The sequence below is a fragment of the Labeo rohita genome, chromosome 24 (assembly GCF_022985175.1).
Source record: "Labeo rohita strain BAU-BD-2019 chromosome 24, IGBB_LRoh.1.0, whole genome shotgun sequence".
In the NCBI taxonomy this organism is placed as follows: domain Eukaryota; kingdom Metazoa; phylum Chordata; class Actinopteri; order Cypriniformes; family Cyprinidae; genus Labeo; species Labeo rohita.
This window is the reverse complement of record NC_066892.1, coordinates 3771145-3787983: the sequence shown is the minus strand read 5'-3', so window position 1 is coordinate 3787983 and position 16839 is coordinate 3771145. Positions and strand designations below refer to the sequence as shown.

At 35.8% G+C, this 16839-nt stretch overlaps 4 protein-coding genes across 5 annotated transcripts; 2 read left to right on the top strand and 2 right to left on the bottom strand.

The window, feature by feature from the left end:
- Positions 1-26: 26 nt before the first annotated feature.
- c24h8orf33 (chromosome 24 C8orf33 homolog) lies at positions 27-2076 on the bottom strand. The gene is made up of 5 exons (XM_051098495.1): positions 1742-2076; positions 1412-1614; positions 1210-1300; positions 960-1106; positions 27-442 (listed from the first exon to the last, which is right to left on the bottom strand). The coding sequence occupies exons 1-5, from the start codon at positions 1764-1766 to the stop codon at positions 216-218; spliced, it is 693 nt and encodes a 230-aa protein (XP_050954452.1). The 5' UTR covers positions 1767-2076; the 3' UTR covers positions 27-215.
- Positions 2077-2639: 563 nt separating this feature from the next.
- Positions 2640-5837, top strand: h3f3d (H3 histone, family 3D). Its single transcript, XM_051098469.1, has 4 exons — positions 2640-2750; positions 3752-3898; positions 5068-5221; positions 5312-5837. The coding sequence occupies exons 2-4, from the start codon at positions 3771-3773 to the stop codon at positions 5438-5440; spliced, it is 411 nt and encodes a 136-aa protein (XP_050954426.1). The 5' UTR covers positions 2640-2750; positions 3752-3770; the 3' UTR covers positions 5441-5837.
- Positions 5838-6056: 219 nt separating this feature from the next.
- Positions 6057-11080, bottom strand: LOC127155890 (protein ccsmst1). Of its 2 annotated transcripts, none has more exons than XM_051098467.1 (2): positions 10846-11080; positions 6057-6781 (listed from the first exon to the last, which is right to left on the bottom strand). In XM_051098467.1, the coding sequence occupies exons 1-2, from the start codon at positions 10968-10970 to the stop codon at positions 6439-6441; spliced, it is 468 nt and encodes a 155-aa protein (XP_050954424.1). In that variant the 5' UTR covers positions 10971-11080; the 3' UTR covers positions 6057-6438. The 2 variants fall into 2 exon arrangements, with proteins under 2 accessions (XP_050954424.1, XP_050954425.1); XM_051098468.1 differs by lacking the exon at positions 10846-11080 and adding an exon at positions 7105-7355.
- Positions 7453-16582, top strand: LOC127155889 (uncharacterized protein C7orf50 homolog). The gene is given in 10 exon segments (XM_051098466.1): positions 7453-7560; positions 7661-7756; positions 8732-8854; positions 9189-9278; positions 10107-10223; positions 10408-10530; positions 14124-14359; positions 14445-14526; positions 15963-16088; positions 16090-16582. Coding segments are annotated over 9 exon segments (1026 nt in total). The 5' UTR covers positions 7453-7560; positions 7661-7684; the 3' UTR covers positions 16147-16582.
- Positions 16583-16839: the final 257 nt, after the last annotated feature.

The following is a 16839-nucleotide window of genomic DNA, read 5'->3' as shown; positions in this document are numbered from 1 at the left end:
AAAGTTTTAGTTGTGTTCACTTTTATTTGTGTTTCTATGAGTGAAATATAAAACACTTTGTACATTACAAAAAAAAAAAGTGAAATTTAGCAATATTATATGCTTAATTGAATGCATAGAGAATATATGGCAAAATTATGCAATGGAAGTATGTAATATTTGACAATGCATCTTCTTAAGGCACAAATTCTGCTAGTTAATGTTACCGTGTCCAGTTATACGTTAAAGTTAAATCGAAATTCTTCCTGTGTTTTAGTGAAAACAAAAGGTTTTGTGTCTTCATCAGTCTTTGTTTTGTCTTCATTTGTCTCCTGAGGCCCTTGCAGAGTGTGCGTCTCTTGAGGTTTGTCCGTTTTGTTTGTGGATTGTGTGTTTTTCTCAGCTCGCCTGTGAAAGACTGGTTTGCACTCAGAGACACTGGTGACCCGGGCGGAGGTCATTGCTGTGGAAAGAGACAGCAATTTTGTAAGAATTACGTAAATATTTTTTTGTCAGAAAACTGTAAGGCAAGGGTTTTCAAAATGGGGACGTTGGGGGAAAAAAAAAAAAAAAAAATAATAAGAAGAAAATAAGGACTAAATATACTTTAAAAATAATTAAATATAAGTAAAAATTGATTTTTTTAAAAAATAAATAAAAATTCATTTTAAAATACAAGTTTAGAAAAAAAACAGTGAAAAATGTTAAAATAAATAATAAAAAATAAGGAATAAATAAGTTAGAACTCATTTTAAAAATAATTTAAAAATTATTAAATATAAATAAAAATTGGATCAAATAAATTTTATATATGTGATTCATATAAAAAAAATGTTCAAAATAAATTTAATTTAATAAATTTAATTTTATTAAATAAATATTCATTACATACTTAGAATACCTATTTACACACTTTACATTTTAAGGCACATCAAAAAAAGAAATAGATATATAAATGTACATTTATGCCGATGTCTTACCTGACTGTATGAGTTTGAACTGTCTGGCTTTTTCCTCTTCCATCTTCTTCCTGTAGTCTCCAGAGATTGCTCGCATTACCTGCCTCTTCTTCACCAAGGGAGCTTTGGAGCTGCGTAACGTCTTCAGGGCACGACTTGCTTCTTCCCCTACATGGAGACATATGTGTAAGACAGAACAGAAAGTAATTGTTCCTTTTGAGTTTGTGTAAACTATATATAGTTAATGTATTTGTAGTTTTGTCTCACTCACGTTGTTTGCTGGAGGTTTTTTGAGTTCTCAAGCCGAGCTCGAGCTGTTCGATGCACCAGTCCAACTCTCGACTCAGCTGCTCATCAGGAGTCTAGCACACACACACACACACACACAAACACAAACACAGTCAAGTTATTTGACCACAGATATAAACATATAAACACAAAAGTAATATATGCGCAATTATATATGTGCTTACTAGTTCTGTGGTCTCTTGTTTAGGCATTTCCTCATTGCTTTTTATCCCTTTTTGTTGAGTATCTTTTCCGTCACTTGTTTTCTTTTTCTTCTTCTTGTGTTTTTTAGCATTGGCAGGAGTGTCAGCATTTGCAGCTGCTTTTTTCGGGTCCTCACCACTCTGGCCATCCATATTTTTCTCATTTTCCAGCATTCTGGGTGTTTCTGGAAAGCATGAACAAATTGAGAACGTTTTTCAGAGCATTTATCTTCTCCATAGATTGCATGTTAAGTGCAATTAAATATAAAAGCCTACAAAATGACTCGTAAATTCAATACATTATTAAAGTACCTGTTCCAGTTGATTCCTCTGCCATTTCTAAAGTTAAATCTCTTGATATCAAAAATACACTAGCACAGCGATCACATATCAAATTTGCAGCGCTTACGTAAAAACATAAATGTGATAGAATCAGTTAACAACTGCTCGAAGTGTTGGATTTTCAAATATATTTACAGATTTTAGCTATGCATGTGTGAATATCCCATATGTGTGCAGCACACAATCAGTTCCGCCGACAACACATTAACCATTCTAAGGTTCCTACTGCAGCATATTAAAATTTGCCCTCTTTAGGCAACGGTGACACAAAGACTGCACTAAAAATAATGAATCTCAACAGCAATGTATTTTTTTCCTCATCGTCTGCTAAGCAACGATTGTTACAATAAACTATCCACAATGTTTTGCACTAACTATTATCAAAAGGAACCGTATGGGACGGTTGTTTCCACTTGGTTATGTAATCGACACCAAACTGACTCAGGGCTGTAAATGGAAGCATCTTTTTTATGAGCATCTTACACGGATGTTTCACTAAGATTGTTGATTAAACGATTATAACCACGTTTGAAATGTTAAAAAACAGTTTTTTCTCCAAAAACAGGCTGAAAGGCGTTTACATCGACATCAAAACCGCGCTAAAACTATTATAAATAAATACTACAGAAAAGTATATTCTGCCCCCTCACTCTTCCAGCCAATGAGAGCCGACGTGGGCGTGGCTTAACCCGCGCACAAACCTCATTGACTGTATAAACATTCATAAATACCATTAGAAGTTTTTAAAACTAGTTTTAATCTAAAGAAACAGACCGAAATCGGTTTTACAATTAGAAGAACAGCGCTAAAACGGTTATAAATAAATACTACTCGCTTCTCCAGCCAATGAGAGTCTATGTGGGCGTGGCTTAACCCGCGCACATACGTCACTGACTATATAAATAGAGGGCAGCGCGTTCTGCGCGTGACCGACGTTCCTTGTTTTGGGTTTTGACGGATTAACCGAAACAAAAAAATCGTAAGTATCGTCAACGGTCGGTTTTTAACCGACAAAAACTTCTTTTGGTGTATTTAGCCTTTTGATAACGGTGTTTTAAATACATTTTTTTTTAATACAGAACATCTCTTCAGTTCGCTTTTGTGTTTAGATTCCGTAAACGGCGGTTTTAGATTATTTCTGATCGCGGTAGCAACAAGCTAATGCTAACGAGCGCCAGCTCGTATTTACTTCTGCTTTATCTCAAAAGTTCGTTCACGGTTTCGACTTCAAATTTTCGTTTTTAAGTCGAAACCTCATACAAAGCGTCGTTTTTTGTTTGAACGCTTTCAGGCGGACTTATTGAATTGTCGGTGTAGACAAAGAAAAGGCTGTAATTGGTTTTCTTGGGCGCCATGTTACACATAAAGGCAGAAACGTGTCTGTGTCTCATCCTGAGATGGTGGACTTCACTACTGCATTACTCAGAGCTTCTACATCTCAATCTAGCCGTTGTTTCCGATCTGTTTCGCCGTAATTAAAGGGAACGTGGCGTATACGTAGTACTAGTTGCTGAATGGTTGAATGAAAGTCGCTGCCGTTGAAGATTTTTGTCTTCGGGCAGTGTGTGCGTGTGTTGAATGGGACTCAGTTATGTGTGTGTGTGACCCAGTGTCCCACTGCGAGTTATTGAGCTTATTGATCCTCCACAGAAACACTTGCGTTTCTATTTGCGTATATACGTTTGTAAATTTTGTCTTTAATAACTAAAAGTTTAGCTTTATAGAATTACATATGTTTTTCCAGCTCATTTCCTTTTAAGTTTCCGTTTGCCTTTAATTTCCCAAATGGCGCCCCCACGTTGTAAACTCCTTATTTGGGATATTGTTGTCATGGTGTTCTTTTCCGAAACATTCGATGAGTTACAGCATGACTGTATTATTGGGCGGGCCGAACGCGGGAGTTTTGTTGTGGATGACGTCATGGCGTGCGGAATTCCCCGCGGTTGCTGTTCTTTCTTATCGGTTTTTGTCTCTCTTCAGGCCACTTCATTAGAGTGCCATGGCACGTACTAAACAGACCGCCCGTAAATCCACCGGCGGTAAAGCCCCCAGGAAGCAGCTGGCCACCAAGGCGGCCAGGAAGAGTGCGCCCTCCACCGGTGGAGTCAAGAAGCCCCACAGATACCGGTGAGAAACACTAGACACGTGTAGTAGATCGATGGATGATAGTACACTGGAACTTTCGGATATTAAATGTCGTGTACATATTAATAATATTATGTATATACACGATATGTATAGAATTTATATACACCAATAAATACGATTTTTATATTGTGTATACATGTTTTATATGATATATATATCATTTTATATTTTCAGTTTAAAACGATATAATGTGTGTATACTTGTCAAACGATTAGTTGCATCCAAAATAATTGTTTACATAACGTGTGTACTGTATATTATGTATAAAGTGTCAAAATATTTGCATGCATGAGTGTGTTTATATTTATAACTTGTATTGCATATTACATTTCTAATATAGTGTGTGTGTATATATATATATATATATATGTATATGTGTGTAATGTTCACAGTATACGCATTATGTAAACAAACTTTTATTTTGGATGCGATTTAAACTAGTGTGTCTTACCATATTATTTTAATGTATTCTTAATTATGAACACACTGGTTTGTAGTACAAACTGTTTTACCGTTTACTGCACTTCGATATTCTTCTCGTTATTTCCCTATGGCGGATTATGAACTGGACGTCTAACACATTACCAGAAAACGGCTTACTTCCACATTGAAAAATAAGGTGGATGCATGATAAATATTCACAGTATGCACACATTATGTAAACAAACTTATTTTGGATGTGATTAATTGCAATTAATCATTTAACAGCAGTAATTTTAATATGTAAACACAACATTTTTTTCTTAAATGTATACATGCATATGTGTGTTTATATATACATGATAAATATTTATGGTACGCACATTATGTAAACTTATTTTGGATGCGATTAATCATGATTAATCATTTGACAGCACTAATTTAATATTAGTGTATTAACTATAGTGTATAAATGTGTATACATTGCGGCGTATATGCATATTGTGGATAGACTTATTTTATACATGTATATACATTATTGCGCATTTACTGTTATTTATATTCAGTGTATAGATACTAAGTTTTATATTCAGTATATGGACAATATAATGTGTATATAAGTGATTGTTGCATAAACAACAATGTACTTTGCTGTCTCTTGTCATTTCATGCACTGTCCTAATAACAACAGATCAATAACTTGTTGTTTTCTTCTGCTTCCACCTCAGTCCTGGAACTGTGGCTCTTCGTGAGATCCGTCGGTACCAGAAGTCCACAGAATTGCTGATCCGCAAGCTTCCATTCCAGCGTCTGGTTCGTGAGATCGCTCAGGACTTCAAGACCGACTTGCGTTTCCAGAGCGCTGCCATCGGCGCCTTGCAGGTGTGTTTTCTACCTCTGGATTGTGTATAGATCTACCTCACACTTTTTGTTGGGCTGCTCCTAATGTTCTTTTATCTGTCTGCTTTGTAGGAGGCAAGCGAAGCATACCTGGTGGGTCTGTTTGAGGACACCAACTTGTGCGCCATCCACGCCAAACGTGTCACCATCATGCCCAAAGACATCCAGTTGGCCCGTCGAATCCGTGGAGAGCGTGCTTAAACTCTCTTGACTATTTACTCGACTTTTTTTGTGTGGAGGAATATATGGGGGTGGGGTTTGATGTGTGGGAGGGGTCGGGTGGGAGGGTCATTGGGGTTCTTACACTCTTGACTATAAATGCCTGTGTAGTTTAAGTTTATTTTTTTGTATTTTTTTGGTAGTTGCGGTAGGGGAGGGGTATCTTGTGGTTCAAGTGGATAGTAGGGGGGCAGCGTCAGAACATTCCGGGAGCTCCTCAGGGTTTTAAAGTTTGTATTTTAGACTTTCATATACCTCTGCCTAGTCTGCATGCTTCATGATGAATTAGAATGTGTCCCATTTAATTTCTATCGTTATTATATTGGGTTTCTCTTCTATTGTGGCCATTTGGTTGTAAATAAACTTTCCACTACCTCAATGTTGTATGCGGTTTTTGTCTTCAGTAGGGCTTTAAGATGCATTTATTTTTGTGTAATTTCTACATTTAAGCTTTAAATTGAGTCATTCCAACATAAAAGACCTGTTGATTAAATGATGTGTTTTGTTAAAACAAAAGCCAACTTTTTGCAACCCTTTCATTTTCAAGTCTTGTCTTTAATGCAAATATTTTACTACTTTTTAGTTACATTAAATTGGGTTTCACCATCTCTGGTTTGTAAATCACTTTTGCAAATCACTTTTGAATATTTAATGCTAAAATATTTATTTTACAGCTCAAGTATCACTTTTACAGTATGTTCTCAATGTTGACTTTCAGTGCTTTAGTAATGGTTTCCTGATGACATTATTTATAAACTAGCAGTTGCACCACAATTACAATTCAGAAGTTTCTTCTTTATGCTTTCAATACAATGCCACTGGCTTTTCTTCAATATAAATCCATCTACAGATGATCCAGTTCCACACAACCACTTTTGAGAGCACAGAATGTGGACGGTCTTGGAGTAAACATTTTACTTCCAAAGGCATTGTTGAACAATAAATAAACATTCCAGACTGCAAATGTCACTTCTAAGCCACTATGAAGGCTTGTTTTTGATGCCGACATCCTCCTGTTCTTCGTCGGACAGCAGTCCTGGTAAATGTTCGTAGAGGTTTTTCTCCAGCGAGTCGTCGATCTCGGTCTCTCTCCTGAAAATGCACCAGGCGAGGAAGCCCACTCCAATGAGGCTGATGGGGAGAACCTTCCACCAGGGCCGCTGGTAAGTGCTGCCCATCGAACGGTCCACTTTCCAGGTTCGATGACTAGCTTTGCTGATTGAGAACTGGATGGGTTTGGATGCTTCCTCATTGTCATCTGGAGGTTTTCTGGTCTTTGCATTACGTTGTGATGTCAAGGACAGCATCCTTGTGACACATGGCCTGAAAGGATGAAGATTTAATGAAACACATCACTTTTAAAATCCCATAAATAACATTACAAAACATATAATCCATAAATCCAGTGCTTCTTTTTGAACACTTACATGGAGACCTCTCTAACCAAGGTCAGCTGATAATTCAAGAGACCATTAAATGTATTAAATCATTCAAATTAAGATTTTAAACGTGTTAAAATCGGTCAGAAATCCGTTCAAATTCAATTTTAGAAAAGTCTAGCTTAATTAAAGGGTGTTTAAAATAATTACAACACAAAGTAAATGATGGTTATTTTATAATCTATACAAGGAAAAGCATCAACTTGCCTTAATTTCGCATCCGTTCGGTTTGTAAAAACATTGTGACCTAGAGAAAACCGTGATAAATGCACGCACACGTTTGACATCTTCAGGGTTTCTTCTTAACAGGCGTGATTCTCCAGGTCATATAACGAGCACCTCCGTAAATTCTGACCGGGAGGAAAACTACAATTAACCGAAACGTAGTTCCGCTTTGATATTTAAGCGTTTAAAAGAAAATACTTTGTCTGATTACTTCATACAATTTTTAAAGTGGTACATTATAATACAAATGTTATTGAAATGTCTTCGCATGAAGCGTATTCTAAGATTACGTGAGAATAAATTTCAGAACTACATGTCCCAGAAGTCTAAGCGCCAACCAATCATAGACATAGAAACGTCATCAAATGGCGCTGTCCGTCCACACGTGAATGTGAGGAAATATTGGAAGAGCTTTTTTAAATATATATATTTCTTTAGGTAAGTCGTCTTTATGCATCTATAAACGCAATACGCAAAATCTCCGCTGCTATATTATGCGTTTAAATTATTTAAATAGTTCTGTTCTGTTTTCTTCCAGGAGCTGAAACGCAGTCTGGATAAAATGACACATGTAACGTTACCAGATGAGAGAAAAAAGCCGAAGAAAAGCAAAAAGAGAAAGGCTAATGATGAGGTGTGTTAATCCAAAGATGAATTCTTGCGTTTCATATTGCGTTATGTCCAGTGTTCATAATTCTCATATGTGAACATACAGAAGACACAATTTTTTTTTATATGAACACATGTAAAATTTTTCAATAACGTGTAACGTTTGAAAAGCTTGTCTTCCTGGAAAAAAAAAATCAGAATGTGACTGGTTTGCACTTATATCACGTTTAGTCAGTTACCCGGATGAGCGCCGTATTGGCGATACTCGGATGTAAACAACAGCGTGGATTGTACTGTTAATGTACTACTAAATAGTTTGTTCTGCTAATTTATGCTGTCTAAATCACGGAAACGTGTGGAGCTGTTAAATCATATAGAAAAGGACTTAGTAATTAATTAATTACTAAGTAACTTAGTAAGTAATTAGGAAAGGGCGCAATATTTTGACAAACTAAAGTTAATAGGTGGTAAAGATACATACAAGCAGTGTTAATCAACATATTAGCATTATTATATTATTCAGTGCCGCCAATATGGCCGATGGATGATGCATTGTGAAAACACTCTATTATGTCATGTATATCATTATTGTTCTATAAAATAAGTGTTTATGTCCACATGTACAGCTGTTGAGCTGTGACGTCATTTGTACTATGCAAAGAGTGTATATTTAAATTCTTATTTTGGCTTTACAGAAACATTTATTGTTATTTTCAATGTTAAAAACAGTTCATATTCTTGTGGAAACCAACATTTTTCAGTTTTTTTAGTAAATAGAAAGTTAAAAAGAGCATTTATTTGAAATTTAAATCTTTTGCAACATTCTAAGTGTCTGTACTGTCAGTTTTGTTTAGTCTAATGCAAATGCAAAAAATATTCTCTTGCTTTCAAAAAAAGGATAAAATCAAGTTGAAATTACACCCAGTTTTAAAACTGCTGTGTTTTGTTGTTATGTTGAATATAAGAGAGTATTTTTAAAATTCCTGTTTTGAATTTGCAGGACTCTGAAGCAGCTGTTCCTGATCTAGATGTGGTGACACCACAGAAAGATGAAACAAACACACTCGCTGCTACAGAAAGAGCAGAAAAGAAAGCGAAGAAGAAAAAGAAAAGAGAAGCTGAGGTGAGTCAAAATAATCAGCTTTCTTCCCTTACAGTAAAATGGTAATGTTGTGAAATATTATCACAATTTAAAACAACTGATTTCTATGATTTTGTTTGAATATATTTAAAAATGTAATTCATTTCAGTGATGAAAAACTGAATTTTTATGTTCTCGTGATACTTCAGAAATAATTCTAATATGCTGATTTGCTGTTCATTGTTAATCATGTTCAAGGGAACTTAATAGAAAGCTCAAAAGAGCATTTCTTTTGTAGAACTGAACAAACAACCTTTGTATATTATAAATGCATTTACTGTCACTTTGATCCATTTAATGTGTCCCCTTCTTCCAGGAACTCAAACTCAGTTTGGATGAAATGACACATGTACAAGATGAAAGAAAAAAGCCAAAGAAAGACAAAAAGAGAAAGGCTAATGATGAGGTGTGTGAATCCACAGATGAATTCTTGTATTTCTTATGGCATCAAAGTTCATAATTCTCATGTGTGAACATACACAAGACATACATGTAGAGCTGTTACATGATTAATCGTGATTAAATGTATGCAAAATAAAAGTTTGTGTTTACATAATATATGCAACCCTGGACCACAAAACCAGTCATAAGGGTCCATTTTTTTAACTTGAAAGCTGAATAATGTTTGCATTGATATATGGTTTGTTAGGATAGGACAATATCTGGCTAAGATACAACTATTTGAAAATCTGAAATCTGAGGGTGCAAAAAAATCAAAATAATGAGAAAATCACCTTTAAAGTTGTCCAAATAAAGTTCTTAGCAATGCATATTACTAATCAGAAATTAAGTTTTGACAATATTTACAGTAGGAAATTAACACAATATCTTCATGGAACATGGTCGTTACTTAATATCCTAATGATTTTTGGCATAAAAGACAAATCGATCATTTTGATCCATACAAGGTATTGTTGTCTACTGCTACAAATATACCTGTGGTTTTGTCGTCCAGGGTCACATATGTGTGTGCACTGTGTATATTTATTATGTACATATTAAATGCATGTTAAATGCACACACAAACATGCTTTCTAAATGTCTGTACTGTCACTTCAGATCAATCTAATGCATTCCTACTAAACAGAAGTATTAATAGTATTAAAATATTCTTTCTTTCATTCAAAAACACAAGGATAAAATTTGAAAGCAAGAATTTGAAAGCTGCTGTGTTTTGAGGTTGTCATGTTGAATTCAAGAGAGTATTTTTAAAATTCCTATTTTGAATTTGCAGGACTCTGAAGCAGCTGTTCCTGATCTGGTGACACCACAGAAAGATGAAACAAACACACTTGCTGCTACAGAAAGAGCAGAAAAGAAAGCAAAGAAGAAAAAGAAAAGAGAAGTTGAGGTGAGTCAAAATAACCAGCTTTCTTCCCTTACAGCAAAAACGGTAATATGGTGAAATATTATCACAATTTAAAACAGCTGATTTTGTTTGAATATATTTTAAAATGTAATTTTTAAAATTTTTAAATTAATGCAAAGTTGAATGCAAAGACAAAATTTTGTAAATTCTTATTTTAAATATGCAGGACTCTGAAGCAGCTGTTCCTGAATCAGATGTGATGACGCCACAGAAAGATGAAACAAACACACTCGCTGCTACAGAAAGAGCACAAAAGAAAGCGAAGAAGAAAAAGAAAAGAGAAGTTGAGGTGAGTCAAAATAATCAGCTTCTTCCCTTACAGCAAAACGGTAATATTGTGAAATATTATCACAATTTAAAACAATTGATTTCTATTTGAATAAGCATCCAGTCACATGATTCTTCAGAAATCATTCTAATAAGCTGATTTGCTGCTCAATGAACATTTCTGATTATTATTAATGTTGAAAACAATATATTTGCACATTTTTTTCAGGATCAAAATCAGCATTCTAAATATCTTCACTGTCACTTTTAGTCAATTTAATGCATCCTTACAGAATAAAAGTATTAATTCCTTTAAAATAAAAACAAAAGAACTTGCCCTGCGTCATTAAAACATGACTGTTTATCCCACTCTGTCACACACACACTCTTGACTCTCCTCTCCGCTTCTAAGGTCGCGTTCTTCCTCTTCCCTATTCTCGTGCGAGCACGAATGGTACACATTTGTGCACGTTACACAAGGACAAGGAGGTGTTGCTCTTGCATTCTGCGTATGCAGGCACTGCACGTGGTGCGCAACAAAAACCTGCAGTTTCTGTCTAAAGGTGTTTCCCAGTAGGCTGTACACGAGCGGGTTCAGGCAGCTGTTGGCACAGGCCGCTAAGGTCACGACGTGTCCCGTCAGCGGGTACCGCTGCCACAGCGTATGGTTTCCACGTCGGCGTGAGGCGTCCGTGTCGCCAGTCAAAAGATGCACGCTGATGAACACATTCTCTGGCAGCCAGCATACAAAAAACACACTCACGGCTGCGACGATCATGCGCAGGGCTTTGGTTCGCTGTGGCCTTTCGGAGCGCAAAAGCACACGTGCGATTAAGGTGTAGCAGATGCCCATCACGCAAAAAGGCAAAGCGAATCCCAACGTCACTTCCAGCCATTGCACCTCAGCCACGCCTGCAAAACAGAAGCCACGCCCCCATCCGTGATGCACATGCGCAGTAGCGAATGGGATAAGAGTGCACAAGGTGGCCGCCGCCCATATAGTCACGCAGGCCCTGCGCGCGACACATGAACGATGCGAAACGGAGACGTTTGCAGGTAGCGCACGCGTTCTGAGGCCTGTCAGCGCAAGGCAGCGATCCAAACTCATCCATGTGAGGGAAAACACACTGCTGTACATGTTGACCTGGAGAAAAATCGCCATGCATGAGCACAACACCGCATCGTCGTAATAGTGCGCGCTCAAATTGAATACTTCAATTAGCGAATCCAGAACTAGAACTAGGTCAGCCAGAGCTAAATTAGTGAAGTATAGATCTGGTGTGCTCATCCGCTGCCGAGGGTCAAAGTTCACCAGCAGGATTAGGATGTTACCCAGGAGGCCGAGCGGGAAGAGCAGGATGGTGTAGATGCAGGAGAGGAGGAGGCTTATGACGTAGGTGTCTGAAGAGGTGGAGTTTGTTTCGTTGACGTCAATAACGGACCAATGCAGGCTGGAGGAATTTGGTCGGAAAGTCAGCGGATCTTCCATCATCTTCCTCTCGATTGTTTTTGTTGTCACATAGCTTGGAAATGTGCTGTTTTCTGCATTTTGTTGTGTTTTCAAAGTACTAAAAAAGAGAAAAATGCATAACTGAGAATCTCAAAGCATGTTCTAAAATCTAAAGTAATTGTAATTTGACTGGTAAAGCATTGTAAAATACTACATTGGGGGGAAAAAAACTAGGGCTGTCAAGATTCATCGAGTCAGTTAAATTCCCCATTTTAAAAAAATTCTTCAACTGCGATTTGCCCGCGTCCAGTAACCGGCAAAATACCGGAAGTGGCGCATTCCACATGAGAATTCAAAAAACGCATTAGACTATTTTCCAAGGCTCCATGATATGTTAAACCCATTTAAAAAATCATAATAAAGCATAATGCTATTGTGATGTCATCAAATTTGTAAGATAAACCATTTGGAAACCTACGCAAACACATGCGAATATATAAGCATATTTTTCAAAATGCTAACCATTCATCGTGATTTCAAAATAAAAGCTCAAACCCTCTCTGAGTTTACACATTTTGATGTCCACATATTCAAAAAATTACAGTAGCTGTAGGATTTTCTGTAAAGAAATGGCCAAATATTAAAGATTAAGTAGACATTTGAATTAAATGTTGTTGAGTCAATATTAAACAAGGATTAGATTGCGCAGTAAAGTGTAAAAACAATTGTTAGGCCACTGGCGTCCTCTGCAGGCATTTGTTAAAATGTGAATAAGTTCTATTGCTTATAATAAAAACCACACGATTACTTATTATTGCTTCGTTGCTGTTATATATGCAAGCCTTTAAGTATTTTTAAAGGCTATTGTTTGCTTAGGACTATTTTAATTACCACAAAAAAATAAAAATAAATAATAATAATAATCGTTAGTGACAGCCCTAGTAAAAACCTGTTAATTGGTTAAATGGTGGTTAAGTTGGGGTGTCAAATTCAATTCCTGGAGGCCACTGTTCTGCAGAATTTAGCTCCAACCCTAGTTAAACACACGTGAACCAGCTAATGTGATCTTTAACTTCCAAAAGTTTTCAGCCCCCGGGAAAGGGTTCAAATACACAAAAATGCTGAAAAACCAAAGAATTTGTGGGAGCTGAAGGATTTCTCTGAAGAACAGTGGTCTGTTTTAGATGTTTTGGACAAACAAGGGCTCATAAACTATTACTAAAAAATAATTAAATATATTTATTCTCTTATGGACTATATGTAAACATCTTGATGTGAAACATCTTATTCAGGTCAGTACTAAATAATAAAAAAAAAAAAACATGCATTTTGTATGATCCCTCTTATTTTGGTAAAATAATTAACATTTTGCAGATTCTGCAAGGTGTATGTAAACTTTTGACTTCAACTGTACATGCTTTTCTTTTTTTTCTTTTTCTTTTTTACTGTAAACCTAAAGTTCAATCCATAAAGTTCACTCTGTAACATTATTTTTTTTATTCTAAAATTATAATAAACTGCCCTTATTTTATTTTATATTTTTTTACCATTAAATCTTGCAGATTTTATTTTATAATTGGATTTTCTGTTCATTTTTTTCTGAAGCTTTTAAAATTAAGGTCTTACCTGTATTATGCAGGTTTATCCGTGTATATAACGTTATCCTTCTGCAAGGTCCTTAAAGGTCATTCAGAAATAAATGTTAAAGTCTTTGATTTGTTATTCTGTTCTTTCTCCATTTGCTCGCACTGACAGAGCAGACGTCTCTCCTGCTTAAGTCTCGCTGTCTCATGTACAAATAAGTAAATACAGGAGGACCAGGTTGTGCCAAACAGACAAGTACAATGGCCGCCTCTGTTTACCCCAAACAATATGATAGAGAAATGCTCCATTACCTCCTCTGCTGGCTGGAAAATCAGACGGACAATATAGAGTTTCATAATGAAGGAGAATGTGTGTATGTGTGTGTGTTGTTTTTTTTGTTTTTTGTTTTTAAAGAAATTAGTACTTTTATTTTAGAAGGGCACATTAAATTGATCCAAAATGACAGTCAAAAGATTTGTATCTAAAAAAAAAAAATGCTGTTATTTTAACTTTCTTTTCATCAATGTATCCTGGAAAAAAAAGAGAGAGAATATTAAACAACATGTGATTTTCCATCTTAGAGTTCTGAAGAGGTAAACTCGTCACAGCAAGAAGAACCACCTGGAGCAGAGGATGAAAACGGCTCAGATGGTGAGGAAGAGCTGAGTCCAGAGGAGAAACGAGTTCTGGAGAGAAAGTTGAAGAAGATTCGGAATAAGGAGTTGAAGAAGAAATTAAAGGAAGAAGGCAAAAGCATAAAAAAAGACAAAGTCAAGACGAGTCTTGCAGAGAAGGCGGCGCTGGAATACCTCACATGGTGAGACGAACACAGTTAATTTTATGCATGTGCATGTTTCCCAGTTCTACCAGTGGATTTACTTCGTGTTTGTGTGCTTGTTTAGCTGGTCTGAGAGGCGAGACGAGTGGAAGTTTCTCAAAAGCAGGCAAACATGGTTACTGCAGCACATGTATGACACCACAAAGGTATACAAAACTTCACAGTCATCATTGATCTCTACAGCTTTCAACTTTCCACATTTATCACAGTAATAAAACATGGAGCACAGGCTTTTCTACTGATTTCATGTTTTACAGTTGAAGCCCAAAGTTTACATACACCTTGCAGAATCTGCAAAATGTTAATTGTTTTACTGAAATAAGAGGGATCATACAAAATGCATGTCATTTTTTTATTTAGTGCTGACCTGAATAAGATATTTCCCATAAAAGATATTTACATATAGTCCACAAGAGAAAATAATAGTTGAATTTATAAAAATGACCCTGTTCAAAAGTTTACATACACTTGATTCTTAATACTGTTTTGTTTCCTGAATGATCCACAGCTGTGTTTTTTATTGTTAAGTGATAGTTGTTCATGAGTCCCTTGTTTGTCCTGAACAGTTAAACTGCCTGCTGTTCCTCAGAAAAATCCTTCAGGTCCCACAAATTCTTTGGGTTTTCAGCATTTTTGTTTATTTGAACCCCTTCCAACAGTGACTGTATGTCTTTTGAGATCCATCTTTTCACATTGAGGACAACTGAGGGACTCATATGCAACTATTACAAAAGGTTCAAACACTCACTGATGCTCCAGAAGGAAAAATAATGCATTAGGAGCCGGAGGGTGAAAACTTTTGAACAGAATGGAGATGTGTGCATTTTCTTATTTTGCCTAAATATTATATTTTTTTCATTTAGTACTGCCCTTCAGAAGCTATAGAAGACACTTAAATTTTTCCTAGAAGACAAAATAAATTAAATTTACCCTGAATTCAAAAAGTATTCACCCCCCAGCTCTTTGTGCATTTTCCTTCAGAAACATCAGTGAGTGTTTGAACCTTCTGAAATAGTTGCATGTGAGTCCCTCCGTTGTCCTCAGTGTAAAAAGCTGGATCTCAAAATCATACAGTCACTGCTGGAAAGAGCAAAAATGCTCTAAAACCAAAGAATTTGTGGGACCTAATGGATTTTTCTGAAGAACAGCGAGCAGTTTAACTGTTCAGGACAAACAAGGGACTCATGAACAACTATCACTAAACAAAATAAAAACAACAACAAAAAAATGCACCTGTGGATCCTTCAGGTAACAATACAGTATTAAGAGTCAAGTGTATGTAAACTTTTGAACGGGTTTGTTTTAATAAATTCAACTATTATTGTCTCTTGTGGACTATATGTAAACATCTTTTAAGTGAAATATCTTATTCAGGTCAGTACTAAATAAAAAATAACATGCATTTTGTATGAACTCTTATTTTGGTAAAATAATTAGTATTTTGCAGATTTTACAAGATATGTATACTTTTGGCTTTAACTGTTAACTATGCATTTTATTTCTATATTTTTTTTTAGTCCAAAAATTATTTTTCAGTTTCAACTCTTTTTACTGCATATGCATGTATTTCTCTCTGTTTCAGGTGACTGACGATCATTTCAAGGTGTTGCTAGAGTATATTGAAAGTATGCGTGGAGCATCGCGCGACATCACATTGCAGAAAGCTGAAGCGATTGTGCGCTGGGAAGGACAAGGAGAAGAGGCGGATACAGAGGCTGCTGAGAAGAAAAAAAGAGAGAGCCAAACAGGTCGTCCAGTTGCTCTGATAGACCAGAACATTGAACAAAACATCAAAATGAACTGTTTCTTTTTTTTGTGACTGTATAAATGTGCCATTGTACATTTTCATTCATTAAATCATTGCTGTGGATTTTAAAGGTCTGCCTATCTTTTAGTATGTCAATGACAGTGTTGGGGAAAGTTACTTTTAAAAGTAATGCATTACAATATTGCATTACTCCCTTAAAAAAAAGTAACTTCTTTACATTTTATGGAAAGTAATGCTTTAAGTAAATTACTTTTTAAATCTAGAGGGTGCAGCTCAAACAAAACTTTTGGCTGTGCTGCCATTCTGGATTGCATGGAGAATAGGACACAGGAGAAGAAAGTGCAACACTCATTAGCAATATATATTTATCTAAAGTCATTTTTGCTTATTAGTATAGTTGAATTGGTCAACAGCAACGACATTGGTTAATAAAATGGGATTAAATGCATAAAGGATATTTATGTTGTCATATTTAATTTTTGCAGGTTTCCGTTATATTATGAGTTTGCAAATACAGAGTCTGTTTTTGTGCAAAATGAGTAAATGCATGTTCACATTTAGTCTAGAACTACATTATGCAGATATTAACTGAGATAGTAACTCAGATATTTTCTTGAAAATGTAAAAAGACTGCGTTACTTTACTAGTTACTGGAAAAAAGGTAATCTGGTTCTGTAACGCGCGTTACTTC

Coding starts and splice junctions, on each gene's coding strand:
- c24h8orf33 (XM_051098495.1), bottom strand. CDS start 1,766: ATGGCAGAGGAATCAACTGGAACAG. Junction 1,615..1,741: donor AGAGGAATCAACTGGAACAG/GTACTTTAATAA, acceptor CATGCTTTCCAG/AAACACCCAGAATGCTGGAA. Junction 1,107..1,209: donor AAAAACCTCCAGCAAACAAC/GTGAGTGAGACA, acceptor GTCTCCATGTAG/GGGAAGAAGCAAGTCGTGCC.
- h3f3d (XM_051098469.1), top strand. CDS start 3,771: ATGGCACGTACTAAACAGACCGCCCGTAAATCCACCGGCGGTAAAGCC. Junction 3,899..5,067: donor AAGAAGCCCCACAGATACCG/GTGAGAAACACT, acceptor CTTCCACCTCAG/TCCTGGAACTGTGGCTCTTC. Junction 5,222..5,311: donor CTGCCATCGGCGCCTTGCAG/GTGTGTTTTCTA, acceptor TCTGCTTTGTAG/GAGGCAAGCGAAGCATACCT.
- LOC127155890 (XM_051098467.1), bottom strand. CDS start 10,970: ATGTGTACCATTCGTGCTCGCACGAGAATAGGGAAGAGGAAGAACGCG. Junction 6,782..10,845: donor TCATGTTTTAATGACGCAGG/GCAAGTTCTTTT, acceptor TCATCCTTTCAG/GCCATGTGTCACAAGGATGC.